At 41.1% G+C, this 17806-nt stretch overlaps 1 protein-coding gene and 3 non-coding genes across 9 annotated transcripts in view; 3 read left to right on the forward strand and 1 right to left on the reverse strand.

Moving 5' to 3' along the window:
• The window catches only part of spag17 (sperm associated antigen 17), a 36656-nt gene that overhangs the window by 9036 nt on the left and 9814 nt on the right, over positions 1–17806 (forward strand). For 4 of the 6 annotated variants that reach the window (XM_049568189.1, XM_049568187.1, XM_049568188.1 and 1 more), the window contains 26 exons: positions 2404–2534; positions 3962–4102; positions 4356–4415; positions 4574–4702; positions 6543–6708; positions 7886–8098; positions 8256–8434; positions 8544–8690; positions 9209–9284; positions 9413–9531; positions 9622–9822; positions 13237–13344; positions 13512–13662; positions 13855–14067; positions 14200–14237; positions 14362–14478; positions 14615–14769; positions 15011–15120; positions 15209–15282; positions 15549–15794; positions 16011–16125; positions 16350–16487; positions 16617–16727; positions 16954–17096; positions 17285–17387; positions 17594–17757. In XM_049568189.1, the coding sequence (XP_049424146.1) occupies positions 2424–2534; positions 3962–4102; positions 4356–4415; positions 4574–4702; positions 6543–6708; positions 7886–8098; positions 8256–8434; positions 8544–8690; positions 9209–9284; positions 9413–9531; positions 9622–9822; positions 13237–13344; positions 13512–13662; positions 13855–14067; positions 14200–14237; positions 14362–14478; positions 14615–14769; positions 15011–15120; positions 15209–15282; positions 15549–15794; positions 16011–16125; positions 16350–16487; positions 16617–16727; positions 16954–17096; positions 17285–17387; positions 17594–17757 (3528 nt within the window). In that variant the 5' untranslated portion in view covers positions 2404–2423. The remainder of the gene's footprint in view (positions 1–2403; positions 2535–3961; positions 4103–4355; positions 4416–4573; positions 4703–6542; positions 6709–7885; positions 8099–8255; positions 8435–8543; positions 8691–9208; positions 9285–9412; positions 9532–9621; positions 9823–13236; positions 13345–13511; positions 13663–13854; positions 14068–14199; positions 14238–14361; positions 14479–14614; positions 14770–15010; positions 15121–15208; positions 15283–15548; positions 15795–16010; positions 16126–16349; positions 16488–16616; positions 16728–16953; positions 17097–17284; positions 17388–17593; positions 17758–17806) is intronic. The other 2 variants (XM_049568193.1, XM_049568192.1) reach the window with 2 other exon arrangements.
• trnag-gcc (transfer RNA glycine (anticodon GCC)) lies at positions 138–208 on the forward strand. Its single transcript has one exon. It is a non-coding gene; the product is annotated as a tRNA-Gly (tRNA).
• Positions 8875–8946, reverse strand: trnam-cau (transfer RNA methionine (anticodon CAU)). The gene has a single exon. It is a non-coding gene; the product is annotated as a tRNA-Met (tRNA).
• On the forward strand, positions 9999–10069 carry trnag-gcc (transfer RNA glycine (anticodon GCC)). Its single transcript has one exon. It is a non-coding gene; the product is annotated as a tRNA-Gly (tRNA).

Genomic DNA, 17806 nt, shown 5'->3' on the forward strand with positions numbered 1-17806 from the left:
CATCTGGTTAAAAGCATGTGCTGTGTGTATCTTTTTTAACAGACTGAAAGATACAATTTTGATTCAAGTGTTGTTCCCAGTGTTTTTCTCACAAAACTTGAAAAAAAAATTTTATGGCACAAAAAATTCCATGAGCAGCATTGGTGGTTCAGTGGTAGAATTCTCGCCTGCCACGCGGGAGGCCCGGGTTCGATTCCCGGCCAATGCAGCACACTCTTTTAAACAAGAGAGGCTGAACCAAGCAGCTTGCATTTCAGTGGGCAGGGCTACATGCTTGGAGCACAAGAGCCAATCCCCACCAGCTCCTCTGTCTCACTGAGGGTCCTGTTGCAGCAGCACGCACAGAGTAGGGTGGGCTAACACTGTGACGCAGCTGGGGGACCGTCTACCAGCTTGTGAGAGCTCATTGTTGTCCACTTGCTTTTGCTGTTTTTCTGTTTCATCATACACAGGACGGAATGCACTCCACCATAAAGAGCATGATCTTATATCATGAGACATGCTTGCGGGACACAAACAGAGGGTCAGAGAGATGCAATGCAAATGATCAGTGTTGTCAAAAGGTCTACTAGTAGCAGCACAGAAGTGGAGTCTGAATCCATACCATTTTACGCTCTTTTGTTGGATGTTGACGATACTACTTTGAATTGTCCCATCAAACACTTTAAAGTGATGCCAGACAGTTTCTGCTACCAAAGGAAAGCCCAGTTAATGAGTGATGAGGTCTATCTGAATCTAAATTATTTTTCTCATAAAATATAATCTTTTTTTCTAGTTCTCGTCACACAGATGTCTCATGTTATTTTTATCTGCAGTGATGAAATCAAAGTGTGAATATAGCAACACTGTCAGCTATCACTGCTGACTAAAACAAACTTGTTTGTAAGTTCAAATATTGCTAAAATCATGTGTTTAGTTTTGAAAACAATCTCTTGTTTCTTAGAGGCTCTGTTTTTAAACCAGTGGAAATAGAGCTCTGGAGCAATGAAATGATTCCACAGATCTTTAACAACATAAAGGCAGAGGTCTACTCTGTCTTACCTGTCACTTCAGACTTTTGACTTTTGTCAGACTTTATTTTCCAGTGATCTGATTGGTCAGTGGTCGGGTGTTGACAGGTTGTGATCCCACAGTCTGAACACAACTTGCTCCAGAGCAGGGTTAGCTGTTCAACATCAGTTGCCATGAAAAAAGCAGAGATGTGTTACCTGTTGAGTGTTAAAGTTGGGTGAGGAAAATTACTGTGTGACATACAGTAATGTTTCTGGACAGAATGGTAAAGGGGAACACCACCTAAATTAAGATTTCCAAAATGTTATTTCCATGGCCAAAGAAAGTTTGATCAGTATTTGTGAACCAGAAACCAAAGATGTAAGTGTCAAACTTGTGATGTCATAGGGTATCACGTCTGAAGCTGCTCCATAGACAATGAATACGAGACTAATTTTGAGAAGCGGTTTGGAGTCTCTCGAAAAAAGAGACCCCACTGCCATCATGTGGACAAAAGGAATACTGACATGAATGCACACATGAGTAAGGTCACTATTGGCACACGCTCTATGGTTAAGGGAAGTCCTTCATTTTGTCAAACTGGAAAGAATCAGGTGCATAATGAGGGGCTCCTTGAGGAAATTTTGCATGATGTGGGATCCCTTTTTTTGAGTGTGTACGAGAGCTGGACTTTCCAGATATTCCTGAATGAATGATCATCTGTTTTATAGACATTACATTGTGATGTGACAAGCAGATGTCCAACCAACAACCATTATATTATGTTTTGGTATTTAGTGTAATTGTTATCATTGTGCACATATTTTTATATTTTAATTTTACTACTATGTTGTTTTTGTTCTTTGTCTTGTTCTGGGTACTGATTTGGTTTGTAGTATTTGTCTGGCTTAGTCCTGTCTTGGTTTTATATTATTTTTATTTCATTTACTACTAACTTTTTTGTTGTGTCACTGTTGGATTGACCAAATATTATTGTGCTTTCTGTCTGCTCTATTTGGTAAATCTCAATAAACAGAAAATGCTTTTAATAATCATTTAAATTGTTGATAAGAAATATTCTGCACCAAAAAAAATGGGAAATATCTTTGCTACAGATGATTTTAAATGCGTGTTACTTGTTAACTTTGTTTTTTTCGATTGCTTTTTCAATTTGAAAACGGAAATGCTTTTGTTTTGAAAGGTTATGGGAAGTGTAATTTGGGCAACTTGACGCTGGTGTCGTTGCGGTTGCCGTGGGCAACCTCATTTATACAGTGTATGGGGGCAACAGACGCACCAGACGACACACACCGACGATTAACTTGCTGAACTTTTTAACTAGCTTAATTAGTAGTATGTTGCCCTGATAACTTGAAGACTCTTTTAACCGTTGTATGTTGTTCTTAATCCTAGATAATTGTCAGTGAGAGGAAATGGCACCAAAAGCAGGTAAAAAAGGCTCAGCCAAAAAGCCCAATGCTCGGGAAGCAGCAGTTGTGAACAAGAACTGGGAGGCTGGTATCACCAGCGCACAGTTTGAAGAGGTTTGTTATCTCACTGACTTCTTTCTTCGGTTTAACTTCACTCGTGTGTTGAAAACATGTCACTGCCATGTCACAAAGTCAAACGTGTAGCGGTCTTATTAGCTGGTTATACATGCTAACGTTGATAATTGCCAGTTAACAGCTGCTAGCTAACGTTACAGTGTTACGTGCGCGCGCGGGAGACGTTGACTTTTCATTTCAGGTAGAAGACAGGATTTAAAATGGGTTGTTATCCTGCTCATTGAGACAGTTTCAGTCATGTTAACAAGGTCACCAGTTTGTTCGGTGAAAAATGTGTTGCCTAACATACATCCTCTGGCACTTGCCTAATTGTTAGTCATTAAATGTGTCAAAAATGCAGTTAACAGTAACCGACGAGCTTTTATTTTGAAGGTAATACGTCCAAACCGGAAATTGTCATTATTTCTAGTGCTCGTTGAACACATGCCTGTTTTGGAGATTTCTCGAGAACCTCACATCCAAGCAACTTAACACTCAACATTGCACTTCTTTGGGTCCCAAGTATAGACTGTATTTACCTGGGCCCCAAACAGGTATAGATTTATGATAATGTTTACATATTATGTTGATATTCTAACTCATTGTACCCTAAAATAACTTCAGGGCCCAAAAGCAATTTTAAAAATACAGTGCAATGATATTCTACTTACTTACTGTGTACTTCTACATAGGAGGAAAACATTGTATCACTACATTTCCCTGACAGAGACATATTATTACTGGTTACTTTGCAGATTTAGATTTTACTGACATAATATAACAATCAAAATACGATGTATTATTATTCATTAAACTATCCAGCATTATATTAGAATTGAAAACTCCACCTTAAACAGACACTAAGTAAATTTAAGTATGTTGTGTCTTCATCACTTCATATAGTTTTCCTCCCACCCTGTGCTTCATGCATCCTTGAACACATGCATTTAATTTTTTTGAATGCCTGTATGACAGGCCTTGTTTTAAATCAGAAGATTATTACAACAATTACAATTATTGGACACTGCACATCCTTGGGTCCCAAAAAAACACCTGCCAAATGTGAACTTATTCAGATGAATGGTACTCAAGATATCTGGAGGGTTAACACACACATAGACACACGCACTCACTCACACACACAGATTCCTGCTTTACAGTTAGATTTTTTTTCTCTAGTAAAACTTTGTAGATTATGCTGTGGTGCTTTTTTTAACAGCACTTCTGTTAGCGATGTCTATCTTTCTTCTATGAGTATAAATCATGGTGCCCTGAAGCGTTTGTTTAGCCAGTGTAAATCCCACTTCAATGAACTGCAGTGGAACTAAAGAGAGACGTGATGTGAAATCAGTGTAACCTGTGGTTCTTGACCTGGATGTAGTGTATTAGTATATACATTATTCTGGTATTTCTGATGCACTTTCCAGGAGTCATGGCAAGCCTGTGTGTCTTTGGTGGTTGGGAGGAGTCCAGAAGAGGATGAACTTACCCGGGCTTTGTCTTTAGCCGTACAGAAACCACTACGCAGACTTTTCAGCTTGTTATCCTGGGACAGCACCCTTGCTAAGGTATTCTGGGTCATATTCTTTATATTAATATTGTGTCCTGTGTTTTTGAGAAGCTCTTATTGCTGTTGTACAGTACTTAAACTAAACAACGTGAAACAAGTGGTTACTATTTCACATTTTTAAAATCTTGTATAAATGGAAAGGTTACAGTTACTAGTTCTAAATTTGTAAACTAATTTTAAATCGTGTCTGTGCATATGAATATCTTGTATTTTGTCAAATGATTGTGTTCTCCTGACTGACCTCATTGCAGATCCATGAGCTGGGGAATCCCAAAACCAAAAGACCTGATGACGTCCCCACCTTCTATGAGGTACAGTAGGCTTGGGAATGAGGGTTTCTAATGCAGTATGTTGTATGTCAGTCTATCAGTGTCTTCTGGTTGTTGTGAAGGAACCTTGTGTATTTGTGTGCTTTATTCTTCATGTGCATGTGTGTACAGGTGTGTTGACTTTGTTGTGTCTCATGTAGGTTACAGAGCCTGCTAAGGTACTGCTGGATGCAGGAGAAGAGATTCCTTGTGACCTGATGGCAAAAATACTGAAGTTCCAGCTGCTACAGATCAAAGCCACTGATCAGCAGAGGAGGGAAGTTGAGCAAGTGAGTGTTTCTTATACAGTGGTGGAAAAAAGTTTTCGGACACCCTTAAAATTTTACACAATCTCAAACATTATCATGAAATATTTGTGGAAAAATCTTTTTTGTGTTTCAAAAGGTGTGGCTGCATTAGACAGATACAAACAAATACAAATTATATTTTTTTGTTTATTGTTTACAAGAAAAACTAACAAAACTAAATTCTTGACAGTTTCAATATGTCACTTCTCAACATTGCCGGTATCAAAGTCAACAAATAACAGAGAATGTGTTCAAAACTGAACAAAAAATAAATAAACCATCACATCATCAAATTAATATTTAGTAGTCCTGCCATTGGCACGTAGTAGAACTGGCATGTTCCCCACGAGCCTTTCACACTGTTGAAATCTTGTCCCATTCTTCTTGAATTACTGCTTTTAATTCTTCTAAATTCTTTGGTTTATGCTTTGAAACAGACCTTTTGATAATCCACCACAGATTTTCAATGGGGCTCATGTCCGGGGATGAGCTGGCCACTCTAAGACCTGGATACTGTGCTCCTGCAGCCAAGTTCTACTGGCCTTGGATGTGTGGCAAGGGGCATTATCTTGTTGAAACATCCAGTTTTACCTCGACGGAACAGTGCAGCGCAGAAGGGAGCATGTGGGTTTGAGAATGGTACAATACTTGGTAGAGTTCAATGTGCCATCACAGACAGTGAGATGACCAACACCAGCAGCACTCATGCATCCCCAAATCATGATACTGCCTCCACCATGCTTGACAGTAGGTACTGTACATGCTGGAGATAATGCTTCGCCTGGCCTTCTGCGTACCCTCACATTAGTAGGAGGAAGATGAAGCTGGAAACTGGACTCATCTGACCACAAAATCTTCTTCCAGTTCCTGGCTGTCCAGTTCTTGTGTGCCTGGGCTAACCTCTGTCTCTCATTGATCAGGGGCTTCTTGATAGCCTTGTAGGACCTTAAGCCATGATCTAAAAGTCGGCCACGTACAGTGCGGGTGGAACACTGGACACCAGTTTGGTTTGACCACTGCTGCTGAAGCTCCTGTGATGTCATTCGGCGGTTTTGCCTGCACATACAGATCAGGATGCGGTCATTTCTTGCTGAAGAAACCCTTGGACGCCCAGATCTTGGTTTGTCTTCCAAGCTGTTGGTTCGTCTGTATTTCTGCAGAGTGTATCCAACTGCTGAAGGACTGCATCTGCACTTCCTGGCTATCTGGTGGCAGCTGTACCCTTCCTGGCTGGGAATCTTTATCGTCAGGCGTGTTTCCTGCGTTAGGTTCCTTGTTTTAGCCATTTTTGTGTCTGAAGAACTTTCAAATGTGCTGGCTTTATGTAGACACGAAGCTTGGCAACAAAAATTGTGTCTTTTAATAAAAAGAACGACCTTCATCACTGGTACCAAAATGACCCAATACTCAAAATTTCTTATGTATTTTTATGGAACCAATCAATTTTAAGTTTTTAATGGCTTTTTTAGGATTTATTTGGTATTTTGGCTGTGACTGTACTAAAAGAAATTGCACTTGAAGACCTAAGAGTGATTCTTAATGCAATATTTCACAAATGCATGGGGTGTCCGAAAACTTTTTTCCACCGCTGTATGTGTGATTGCTTGTGTTAATTATTATAATTTAGTGACAGTGTTGAACTAGCGTGGATTTTCACGCAGGTTTTAGTATTGTTAGAAACATGATGTTTTTTGCATTGCAGTGAACTTTTGAATCAACAGAATATAAGCTATGCTGTAACTCAGAGTTGAATTGGGGACAAAATAATGTGATTTTTCTCTGGGTTTCTCTTTTTTGTCCTTTTTGTCCACATCTGTTAAAGGCTGGAGAGGAGAAGGCAAAAGTCGGTCCTCCCTCTGCCAGCAAGGACAAAGGAGGGGCCAAGGTCTCAGATAAAAAGGGAAAGAGTCCACATTCACCTGTGGGACCTTCCAAGGAGAAGACCAAGCTCAAACGGAGGGGTGATGTTGAGCCACCAAAGTTCATAGGTAAAAAGACAAATTTAAACCAACTGTGCTTGGGTTATGGAGTTCAGAAAGCTTCAACAGTGATAAACACTAAATGCACGAGACATCTTACAGTATATGCATGGAACTGTACAGTGTATGTGTTTGTGTATAAAAGTAAGAGGAGTTAGACATGTATTTCATAGTGTTGTCACGGTACCAAAATTGGGACCCACGTTACGATACCAGTGAAAGTATCATGATTCTGAGTAGTGTCACGATACCACAGCAAAAATGAGGCAGATGTGCCTTTTGTCATTTATAAAAAGATAAATCACTTTTCTATAACACATCAATGATATTTCAATGGAATATATTACTTATTGACTTATTCATACTTCAAAAACAGCATCAATAAGTGATGAACATAGGGGGGGATCAAAATAAAATAAATAAATAAAATAAAAATCAACCAGCCACCCTCCTCCTCTGATAAGTTAAGAACAGTTCCTTAAGTGCAGTGAGGTTTGTGGACCGTTACCTGCCACAAAGAGAGAAATGTGAACGTCTCGTTTCTCCTCTGACAACGTCACATACCTGTGTGCCGCTACTGCTCAACTGTTAAGGTATTTCTAGGCAATCATGACACTGACAAAGACTTACTGGACCTGGAACCTGGCTGTGTCTGTGACCCCCGTTCAACCCACAATCGGCAGGATTTGCCTTTCGTTTCTGCTGCTGGTTGAAATCTGTACTCGCACAGTGTGCTCCTGAATGATTTCTTTTGCTCGCACAAAACTATTTTTAGTTGTAAATGCAAGTAAAATGCTTGCACCGTAGAGCTCTGTAGTGGAAAACAAATCACTGTAGCATATATAAACAAATCTAGCCTACAAGTAAAACGAAATAAATAATAACTTTCACTGCTCAAAGATACACAATAGCTCAGCTAATACCTGACATGTCACTGGAAAACAAACCACTGCAGCGGCATATTGAGTGCCAGGTGGCCAGCGTGCGCCGTTATTGGACGGCGCACTCACCCTCTTGTGATTGGACTTTGAACTTATCCCACAATAGTGGTTCCGTGAGGTACCGTAGTACTATGGTACTCCAACATTATGGTATCATATGTACCGTGGTCTACCGTTGTTACCAGTATACCGTACAACACTAGTATTTGATGGATTCACTCTGTGTTATGTGTGTCTACGCATAGATGATGAACCGCAGGATGGTCCTCAACACTACATCCTGCTGCTGGGCTTCTACCAGCCCCACCTGATTATGGCACTCGATGCCATCGGTGTACATGTAGCCAATGTCATTAAACTGTGTTCAGAGCACACACTAACTTCTGAGGAACAGCAAGTACAACAGCCCTGTGAGGACAATGAGCAGAGTCTGACAGCTTCTCCGGCATTGGATGCAGGTAAAGAGCCGTCAGTATACAGTATGTACTAAATAAGACACATCAAAACTATATAACAGCTTTTACATGGAATCAAACTCATCAGCATGCCCTTATTTTTTCTATTTATTGCATGTTGTTATTAACATTACATCATCCTTTTCTTTGTGTGTGCCAGAGGTTCATGGTAGTGTGGAGCTGGCTGCGCAGGTCAGGAAGTTGGATCTATTCTGGTCAGGTCTGAGACCAGCTTTGGACAGCGGGCCACTGGATTCCAAGCTCAATGATGTAGTTCAGCTCAGCTACACTGTCCCAGATCTTTTGGCTCCCTTGCACGCACAGGTCCCCGAGGCTGAGGTAAGATGGCCCTGGCCCTCTTTGTTTCTTAGATCTGTTCTCATTGGAGCCTGCTCTGTGCCTCTAATCTTGCACTGTATGTTGGAACGTCCTTAAACTGTGTGTCCAGCTTGAGATGGGGATGGGAATCTTTGAGGGTGTGGCCAATCTCATCTATGACTGTCTGGACTGGCGCAGGCAACATCAGCACTACCTTGACAGCCTCAAAGTCATCAGCGTAGCTACTGTCCCTGGGTTGGATCCACAGCCTGCAGAGGTACACATAAACATACACACACATCCATGTCAGTCAGTATAACTACATGACAGGGCTGCAGCTCACATTTATTTTCATTATTGATGAATCTGTTAGTTGTTTTAATTTAGTTGTTTTAGTTGTGTAGAAAAATGCTGAAAATTCTGAATGATACTCAGTTTTGCCTGGTAAAAGAGTATGAATTTAGCAGAGGATGGTTTCGATCCATCGACCTCTGGGTTATGGGCCCAGCACGCTTCCGCTGCGCCACTCTGCTGTGTCACAGGAAGATAAATCCTCAAACAGAGTGTGAGGAGATGAGTGCCTCATCCATCAGGCCACTGATGCTGCTGCAGCTGCTGAGGAGCCACTGTACACAGTGCAGTCAGTGTTCAGTGGCAGTAACATTGACACTGTCATTGCTTTAGTTAGTTTTTCTGGACCATACATGCACACACACACTCACGCACACCCAAAATTAAAAAAAAAAAGGCTGGATATTAAGTGTATACTTAAAATGTCTATGTTTCCTGTGCCAGGTTGTGCAGACCCCTCTCCCCTTGACTCCACGCTCTAAAAAGAAATCAGTGCAGAATGAAAGTCAGTCACACCAAAGTAAGACCTTTCTCTTTAATCATGTATTTTTGGCATATGCTTGTGTATGTGTGTGTTTGAATTAAAAACTCAGACTAGGATGACAAACTAACCTCCATTGCTTTCTGTCCTCTCTTCTTTGTGGGCAGAGACTGAGCAGCCTCCTCTCTCTACAGATGTGGACATGCGTTACTATAGCACCCTACTCGACCTGGTTCCCCCTGAAGACTGCTCTGTGTCTCTAATGATGCACTGTTTGCTGGAACAGGTCTGTGTGCACATTGGTAGTGTGTGGTCAGAGCATGACATCAGCAGTTTATGTGAAATATACTGTTGTGTTTTTGTGATTGTGTGTTAGGTGGCGATTTCAACAGAGCAATCAGAGTCCACTCTGTCCCATGTGGCTGAGGAGTCCAAAGCTCCCAGTGGTCCAGGGTTAGACTATGAGGTGCTGAGCTTGATGCTCCAAAGCTTCCTGCCTCTGGTATACACAAAAGAGGAGAAAAGCCACATGTTGAATGGCTTGCTGACAACAGCACAGAATGAGGAAGACAAGAAGGTATATTGGCCACACAACAACACACACATACATCTGAGTCATTTATCATGCAGCATGTGCTGTGTGTATCTTTGCTAACAGGACTGAAAGACACAACTTTGATTCAAGTGTTGTTCTTATGTTTTTCTCTCACACATATTTAAAATATTTTTATGGCACAAAAATATCTAAGAGCAGCATTGGTGGTTCAGTGGTAGAATTCTCGCCTGCCACGCGGGAGGCCCGGGTTCGATTCCCGGCCAATGCAGCACACTCTTTTAAGCAGGAAGGGCTGAGGCAAGCGGCTTACATTTCAGTGGGCAGGGCTACATGCTTGGAGCACAAGAGCCAATCCCCACCAGCTCTTCTGTCACATTGAGAGTGCTGTAGCTGCAACACACAGAGAGTAGGGTGGGCTTGGACCGTGACGTAGTGGGGGAGGGTGCACTACAGACTTCCTGAGTGGAGGGAAAGCTTGTGAGAGCTTATCGGTTGCCGCTTGCTTTTGTTGTTCTTCTGTTTCATCATACACTCGTAGGAATGCTCTCCACTATAAAGAGCATGATCTTTTATCATGAGACGTTGTATATTTTAGTGATACAGTTCTTTACTAACATTAAGAGCTCATTTTGTGCTTTTTGCATTTTAATATGAGAGGTCCCAGTATGATTTATAGTCCAGCACAGATGCATCTACATGAACAGAGAGGTCAGAGGAGAACATAGAAAAAGGGGTAAAGAGATATGCACAGGGCTTGGACACTTGCATGCTTACACAAAGAGAGGGTTAGAGAGATGCAGTGCAAATGATCAGTGGTGTCAAAAGGTCCAGTAATAGAAGCACAGAATTGGAGTAGAAAAGCATTCATCACTTTGGCAAGCGCAGTTGCAGTGGAGTGACAGGTCCTGATAGAAGATTGAAAAGGTTGAAAAAAATTACCGTTAACTATGTTGGCCAGAAATTGCCGAAACACAACTCTAATACTGCAGTTTAGGCCGATTTGTTTTAATGAAAATCGAGTTTCTATTTAAAATCTGCCACTGTCGCTCCACGCTGGGCTCCGGTAGTTCAGAGTGGGCTCACCCCTCCCCCCCGCGCGCTTGATACACAAACAACATGGCAGCAAGCGGGGAAGAACTCCTTCTCAAGAAAGGGAACGAGTTCTTAAGCGCTTTTGTGTGCTCACCTGTGTCTGTGTCTGTGCTCACCTGTGTGTGTGTGTGTGTGTGTGTGTGTTTGTGTGTGTGTGTGTGTGTGCATGCGTGCGTGCGTGCACATTAGGGCCGAACTCTGCCGTGCGCGACACAGAGAGCAGAGGAGGATTTTAGATGTGCACCGTTTAGGGACATAAATGACATGCTGTTGTGTTACCAACGCCAAGCTCCTGACCCCTGAACCGTAGTAAAGGGACCTCCGAAGACCATTAGCTCCTTTAGCTTGTGTTAGCTTGTTGTGGCAACAACACATAAACAACGGGACTTCGTCTGCGTTAAAGAATGGGACTTTATTTTCAGCACTGCAGGGATGATGCACAGCCTCTCTCATCAGTGTCTGACTTTTACATAGAGGGAAATAACTCAAAAACAACACGTAGAACGGCGTAGGCTTCTTCACTGGGGCTGCTCGATGTAAACAACATAGCACATGCCTCACTTTCTTCCTGGGGCGCATCCGTCTGACGTCACACACCACACCTCCTACATCAACTACACACATACACAGCTCCACACACACACACACACACACACACACACAAGCCACACACATCAGGCTCAGCCTGTAACATAAGGCTATTTAGTTTGTTTAATAAAAGGACAAGATATAGACCTGTTCTATAGGAAAGGTAACCTTAAATGACTTCTGTTGTGATCCAATGTGATGGTAGGGGAAACACTGCCGTATGATAAGAAAGGGGTCCGGTGGAAAGCGATCACAGATGCAGTCGCAATATATATTGCAAGAGACATGGTGCCCATATATAGGCTACCGTGGAAAAGCTGGGGTTTATTCACATGCTGAAAGCTTTGGACCCCAGGTATGTGCTACCAGGCCACAAATATATATTTTTTTAACTAAGAGGGGAAAAAAATCGATATAAATCGTGCATCGGATTTTTTGTGAAAAAATCGGAATTTTTTTTTTTTAGGCCATATCGCCCAGCCCTAATCTTAAGGTTTGTGGACGTAGTGCCAGTTGTGACAGATTAATTATAATCAGCATTGTATGTCCCAGAAATGACAAGATATCTTTAAGAAGTTTAGCTTGTAAGGGGTCGAGTAGGCAGGTGGTAGGTTTAGTAGCTAAAACCAGCTTAGAGGATTTTTCAAGAGAGATACTCTCAACATTTGAAAGAATTTACAGACTACATTCAACATATGAATATTGCACAATTTATATTATGGAAGTAACTAGATATGAGAAACTAATTTTGTATCTAATCTCGTCTATTTTTCTACAGAAAAATCACAAGTTGCATGTAGATATTTTATTATTAAAAATGATCGGACATCACAAATGTTACAGGAGAAACAGTCAGAGCAGAAACCTCTATCCAAAGGGATAGTATCAAGTCAAGGATATATAATATATATGATACGGTTATCCATGCAGTCAGTGGGTTCATGCACAATGAGTGAAACCAAAAGTATAAAGAAGTGCCAGAAAGGTTTTACTTAGATGACTGAAGGCCTGACTCAGGTTAGGATAAAAATCTCATCAGAATATTTAAGTTAAGATCAAATTTTAGGGTCTGGTTTAGTCTCGAGCATCACAAGATAAAAAATTGTGTTGAATTCTTCAGATTTTCATTCTGGATCACTGCTGAAAACTGTACAAATTACTGTGGGTCTGGTGATTACCTTAGAAATGTTGTTTTCCAATGTGCATACAGAGACATTATGGTTTGGTTTGTAGAGTTAATATGATTTCTACCACATGAACTACAAAAAATGTAGAGCGTGGCTGGGCCACAAATATGTACGTCCAGCAGATGGTGCTATACTCACAGTAAAGTAGCTAACATACTAACAATGAGTGCAAACTACAGTGAAGTGCTACAAAATATTAAAAATGAAACTACAACAGATGCTGGAAAAGGAACCATGAGCTTACAGGAAACACTGGTGAATCACTGGATGAATCCCTGAATATAATATCTTTAAATATGTAATTTTCTGACAATAATTATGACAGAAAGATTAAACATTTACAGAACTGAAACCCTCTGACTGAGTCAACAGGGGTCACAGGGACAAGTTACATTCTGTAGTATATGTATATATATTTCTTTCTCTGGTCTCCAAACCCAGGTATAAAGGTGAAGTGTGTATGTGTGTGCACCCCATGACTTCAGAGTGTTCGGACTCACTCTGCAGAAAATGAAGTTATTCACTACTTTGTCTCTTTTATTCTCTTGTTTTATGTTTCATGTTTTAGAGGCTATTAGAGGAGTTTGGAGCAGAGGAGGAAGAAAGGAAGAAGTCTGAGCACCCTCTGGTTATGAGACACCATGATGAGAGGGCCCTGCGCTTGAGGGATATCAGTGCAAGTACACTTTATAATGCTTACAGTTACAGTTTTGTTGTCCATGTGGAGTTTGGCATTTAGGTTTAAAATAGACTAAAGTTTATGTAATCTTGACTCCATTCTGACCTTATTCTTAGAAATGTGTTTATATACTTTGTGTTTGTGTGCGCATGTGTTCCTCTTAGGTGGTTCAGGGTTTTGATCCAGCAGAGGTGGAGGTGTCCATGATGAAGCGGTCTCCAGTGTGGGAGCTGATCCAATCTGTGACTCAGCAGAGAGACAACAACTCCTGCTGGATGGCAATCAAACAGCAGCTACAACACTACTACACAGATGGTCAGAAGCCAGCTACATATCTTAGCTCAGTATATCCATGGCTATTGTTAATTAACTTGCAGCTGTATCAGAGTTTTTGGAAACTTGTTGTTATGTTTTGTGAACTTTTTTGATCCAAATAGGGAATTACTTACAGTCAGAGGTTGGTTTGTTAGCTTCAAAATGATATTATGTTGTTACGATATCCCACAGATGTTGTGTCGTGGCTGGAGGTGGAGCGTTTGATTCATCAGAGTGTGTTTGAGAGTATGCCACTGACCAGGCTGGACCAAAAGGATGTACTACTGACTGCTCCTGGTACACTAGGAACACTGGAACCAGCACAGCCACAGACACCCACAATAATCCCCTGGGATGACCCGCTAACATATGCTAAACAGCAGCTTGATAACCTACAGACTAAAGGTCTATTACTACTTTGGCTGATATATATTATAAGTTACAACTTACTTAAGGAACTTTATTGCTTCTCATAACTGTATGTAAGACACTGTTCTCAATTCTAGTGTCATTTCTCATGATTTATTTCAACTGTAGGTCCAACATTTCTCACTGAAGATCCTGATAACACAAAGGTATTGTTGCTGTGTACATACTACTTTAGATACTCAAAATTTGCATACTATAATAATAAAAAAAGAATGTGTATTTGTTCTGATATTCCTCCCAATGATGTTGCGTGTCGATTTTTTTCTCCAGCAGATCAGTGGGGGAGTTTGTAGCCAGCTGGACTTGGCTGACATTCAGAGACGCAGGCTGAGATCTCTGTTTGACTGGCACTATACTGAACACCACAGCGCCTCTATCTTCCCACAGGTGACCTTTCTTATCTTATCTTTCAAGCTTAAAACACAATGACAATCTTATTTCAGATAAAAGCGTGGATTGTTGAATTGATTCCTCTCACATATTTCATTTGGACACGTAGAAATGACATTTTCTTCATGCTTAGGTGCTCCAGTTAGCCTCAGAAGAGTACCGCTGCTTGGACACCTTCAGAGGAAGTCTTAACAACATCCTGTATATTTTTTGTCACAATCCAATGAGCCCTGATCGTCAGTGCAAGGAGTTCTGGGATGTAGCACTTCACACTGATGTCAAGTTTAGGTCAGAATGCAAATTTGAATAGTAATATGCCTTTTCCTATGTGAGAAAGAAACAGAGCAAGCTTCCCATAAACCACATCATTAGAATTGAACAAAATGAACATTCTCAGTGGCAGCTAACTAGAGTAGCTACCTGTCCCTGTCTCTTTTTATCAGTCAGTGGCATCTATAACCTGACTAGCAAGATAGTGTATATGTGGAGTGTTACATAGACTTTAGATGTTATTGTTTCTGCCTGATAGGAAATACCTGGAACATGTGGCAGATAGCATTTCGGATTGGACAAAAGAAGAGGAATTAAAGAGAGAGGAAATGCAGCCCAGAAATCTCAGTCCTGCTGAGTCTCCAAATGGTACGACTGCATGTCAGCATCAAACTCTAGCAATGGAAGTCTGTTTAACCACCATATAAATACCATGTTTGTTTTGTTCCTGGACTAGATGAAAAGGCTACAGATTCTGCAGAGGAGGAAGAGGTCACTCTGGAGCCACTCATCAGAAAAGGCTCCCTTAAAGTCAGTACCAACTAACACATGAACATTCACTTTCACAATTCTGGGACTGGTTACACAAAGCACCTTAGGTTAAGATTTTCCTTAAAGTCTGAGTTAAGTCAAACCACTAAATGTTTCCATCCGTTACCTACAATTTAACTGCTTATCCTTAGAAGGTCACAAGGGTTTCAAGCTGAGCCCAGCTGACATTGGGCGAAAGGCAGGGTATACCCCGCAATGGTACAGCAATAACTGCAGTGTATATTAATGTGTATATGATGTTACAGGCCTGGAAGTTGGAGCAGGAGCAGCTAAAGGAGGAGGAGATGGCCAAGAAATCAAAGAAGGAGAATGCACCAAAAGTCAAGCAGCAAAAGGAGGACAACAGGAAAAGTAGAATTCTGTCTAGTAGCAAGAAGAGCAGAGCACAGACAGCAGGCAGCTCAGCCAAGACTCCCACAGAGTCTATTACTACCATAGTGCCCCCTGTGGAGGAAGACAAAGAACTGCATCCAACAGCAGAGCCTTTTAATGTGAGAGATTTTACAGCAGTACAAGTCTCCATGGAGATTGTGTGTGTGTTTGTTTGGTTGTTTGTTTGTTTAGACTCACGCTTGTGACGCCTGGTACACACACAAAACCATTAATACACTGAATACATTAATATCTTCACATCCAATCAAAGAGGGATACTGAAAAATAATCATAGCTAGTAAAACTTTGTGTATCTGTGTGTGTTTGATGTGTAGGGTTTCACAGGCTACAGCATGGATGGAAAGTTGATCCATGTGTCAGGTAGTTGCCAATACCTTTTCCCCTCAGATGGAGGACATATCACTGTGGAGAACATCAGCTATATTGAAGGTAATGAGACAAAGTTGAGGTTAAAGAAAATGCTTCAAACCTGCTTGTGCTTCTAAAGCCCAGCATTTATTTGTTGGGCTGCATAATTGGGGAAAAGTCAGTCATTTTAAGTGTAAGTCATAAGTCCATGAAAAGCAAAGTGCAAATAAGCTATTCCTGAGAGACACTGGTTCTTTGGGTGATTTTCCACAGCACCCATGTATTTTGTACTATTACCACTGCAGGGTGCAGCCTAATGAAACTGGCTGTGAAGAAGGATGGACATCATTTCTACACACACATCAACCACATTGTTGATTGGGCAAAACCTCTCCCTCTGGCCCAAGACAAAGAAACAAATGGCAGAAAAGAAGATTTTAAAGGTAAAGATGTTGACCATACTACAGATGAAGCAGTGTTCAAAGGGCGTGCTTTGTAATTTTAGGATTCTTTATATCTGTAATGTAATTGATTATTATTAGTATGTTTCTGTGTGTGTGTGTCCTTTTCAGTGTCAGAGCCTGTGGAGATGAACAGAGTGAAGCAGGGCTCCCTCACAGCAGTGTTAGACAGTGGAATTCACCTCTCATACAGTTTCTATGGTCCCACGGGAGAACACAGAGGTGTTATACTGAAAACACACAAGATTTTTAGCCTTTGAGAAGTTTTAATTTGTATTTAAATATTTCAATCTTTATTTCAATTTGAAAACAGTTTGAATATGCTTATAGACTAGTCCATAATCTCAGTGCTCTGGATATTGTTATTAATATGTCTGGACTAAACAGGGTTATAATGTCTTCACAGTGCAGGCAGTATTAACTGATTTCCTGTTTGCTGATACTCTAGTGAGTCCCCAGGAAACAGAGACATCCACCTTTGTCCCCATTCCTCTCTTCTCTGACACCCACCAGTCCAAGGGGACAGACCTGGATTCAGTTGCCTCCAAGACAAACAGCCCAGCCAGCAACACCAGGCCTCCAGAGTCCCAGGTTCCACATACAAATGCACATGAATGCATAACCTTAAAAAAAAATGTTAAATTGCTCTCAAACCTCAATATGAATGTAGTTTTGAGCTTATTATATATATATTGGGATGTTAATATTATTGCTATTGGTGTATTGCTCTTGCAATATGTAGCCTACATGGTCATTTTTCTGTGTATAATTGTGTTTAGGTGTGTGGGGGCCAGCCAGCATTGCCATCAAGTCCATTCAACAGTCTGAACCTGTCAGTTCCTAATGGCCTGCTGCTGCAATTCCTGCGAGAGGATACACAAGGTCAGTGATGCACTTTTTTCTGCCATGTATGTGTACACACTCATATACAGGTGTGTGTATCCTCACAAGTGTAGCATTATGAAACTGCATATGTTATGATGAAGTGACTCATTTGTACATCTCTCACACTTAGTGTGTGATCCTGCTCACACACACAAGTATTGTCAAATTTTTAATTCATAATTTGTGTGTGTTTGTGTGTCCAGGAGTGTCCTCGGAGCAGCAGGGTATGTTGGTGAAACAGAGCTTTCCCCTTCATGGTAGAGGAGTTGTAGGGCAGCTTCAGGACCCTTCCCTCTCTAAAGAACTGTCCCGCATAGTCACCAACCAGGGAGCTGTGATCCAGTACATGAGAGACGGGTCCACACAGGTAAACATACTGAACACACATGTTCATATATAGAGGCATGCATACAAAT

This window comes from Epinephelus fuscoguttatus, linkage group LG23, assembly GCF_011397635.1.
Source record: "Epinephelus fuscoguttatus linkage group LG23, E.fuscoguttatus.final_Chr_v1".
Taxonomy (NCBI): domain Eukaryota; kingdom Metazoa; phylum Chordata; class Actinopteri; order Perciformes; family Serranidae; genus Epinephelus; species Epinephelus fuscoguttatus.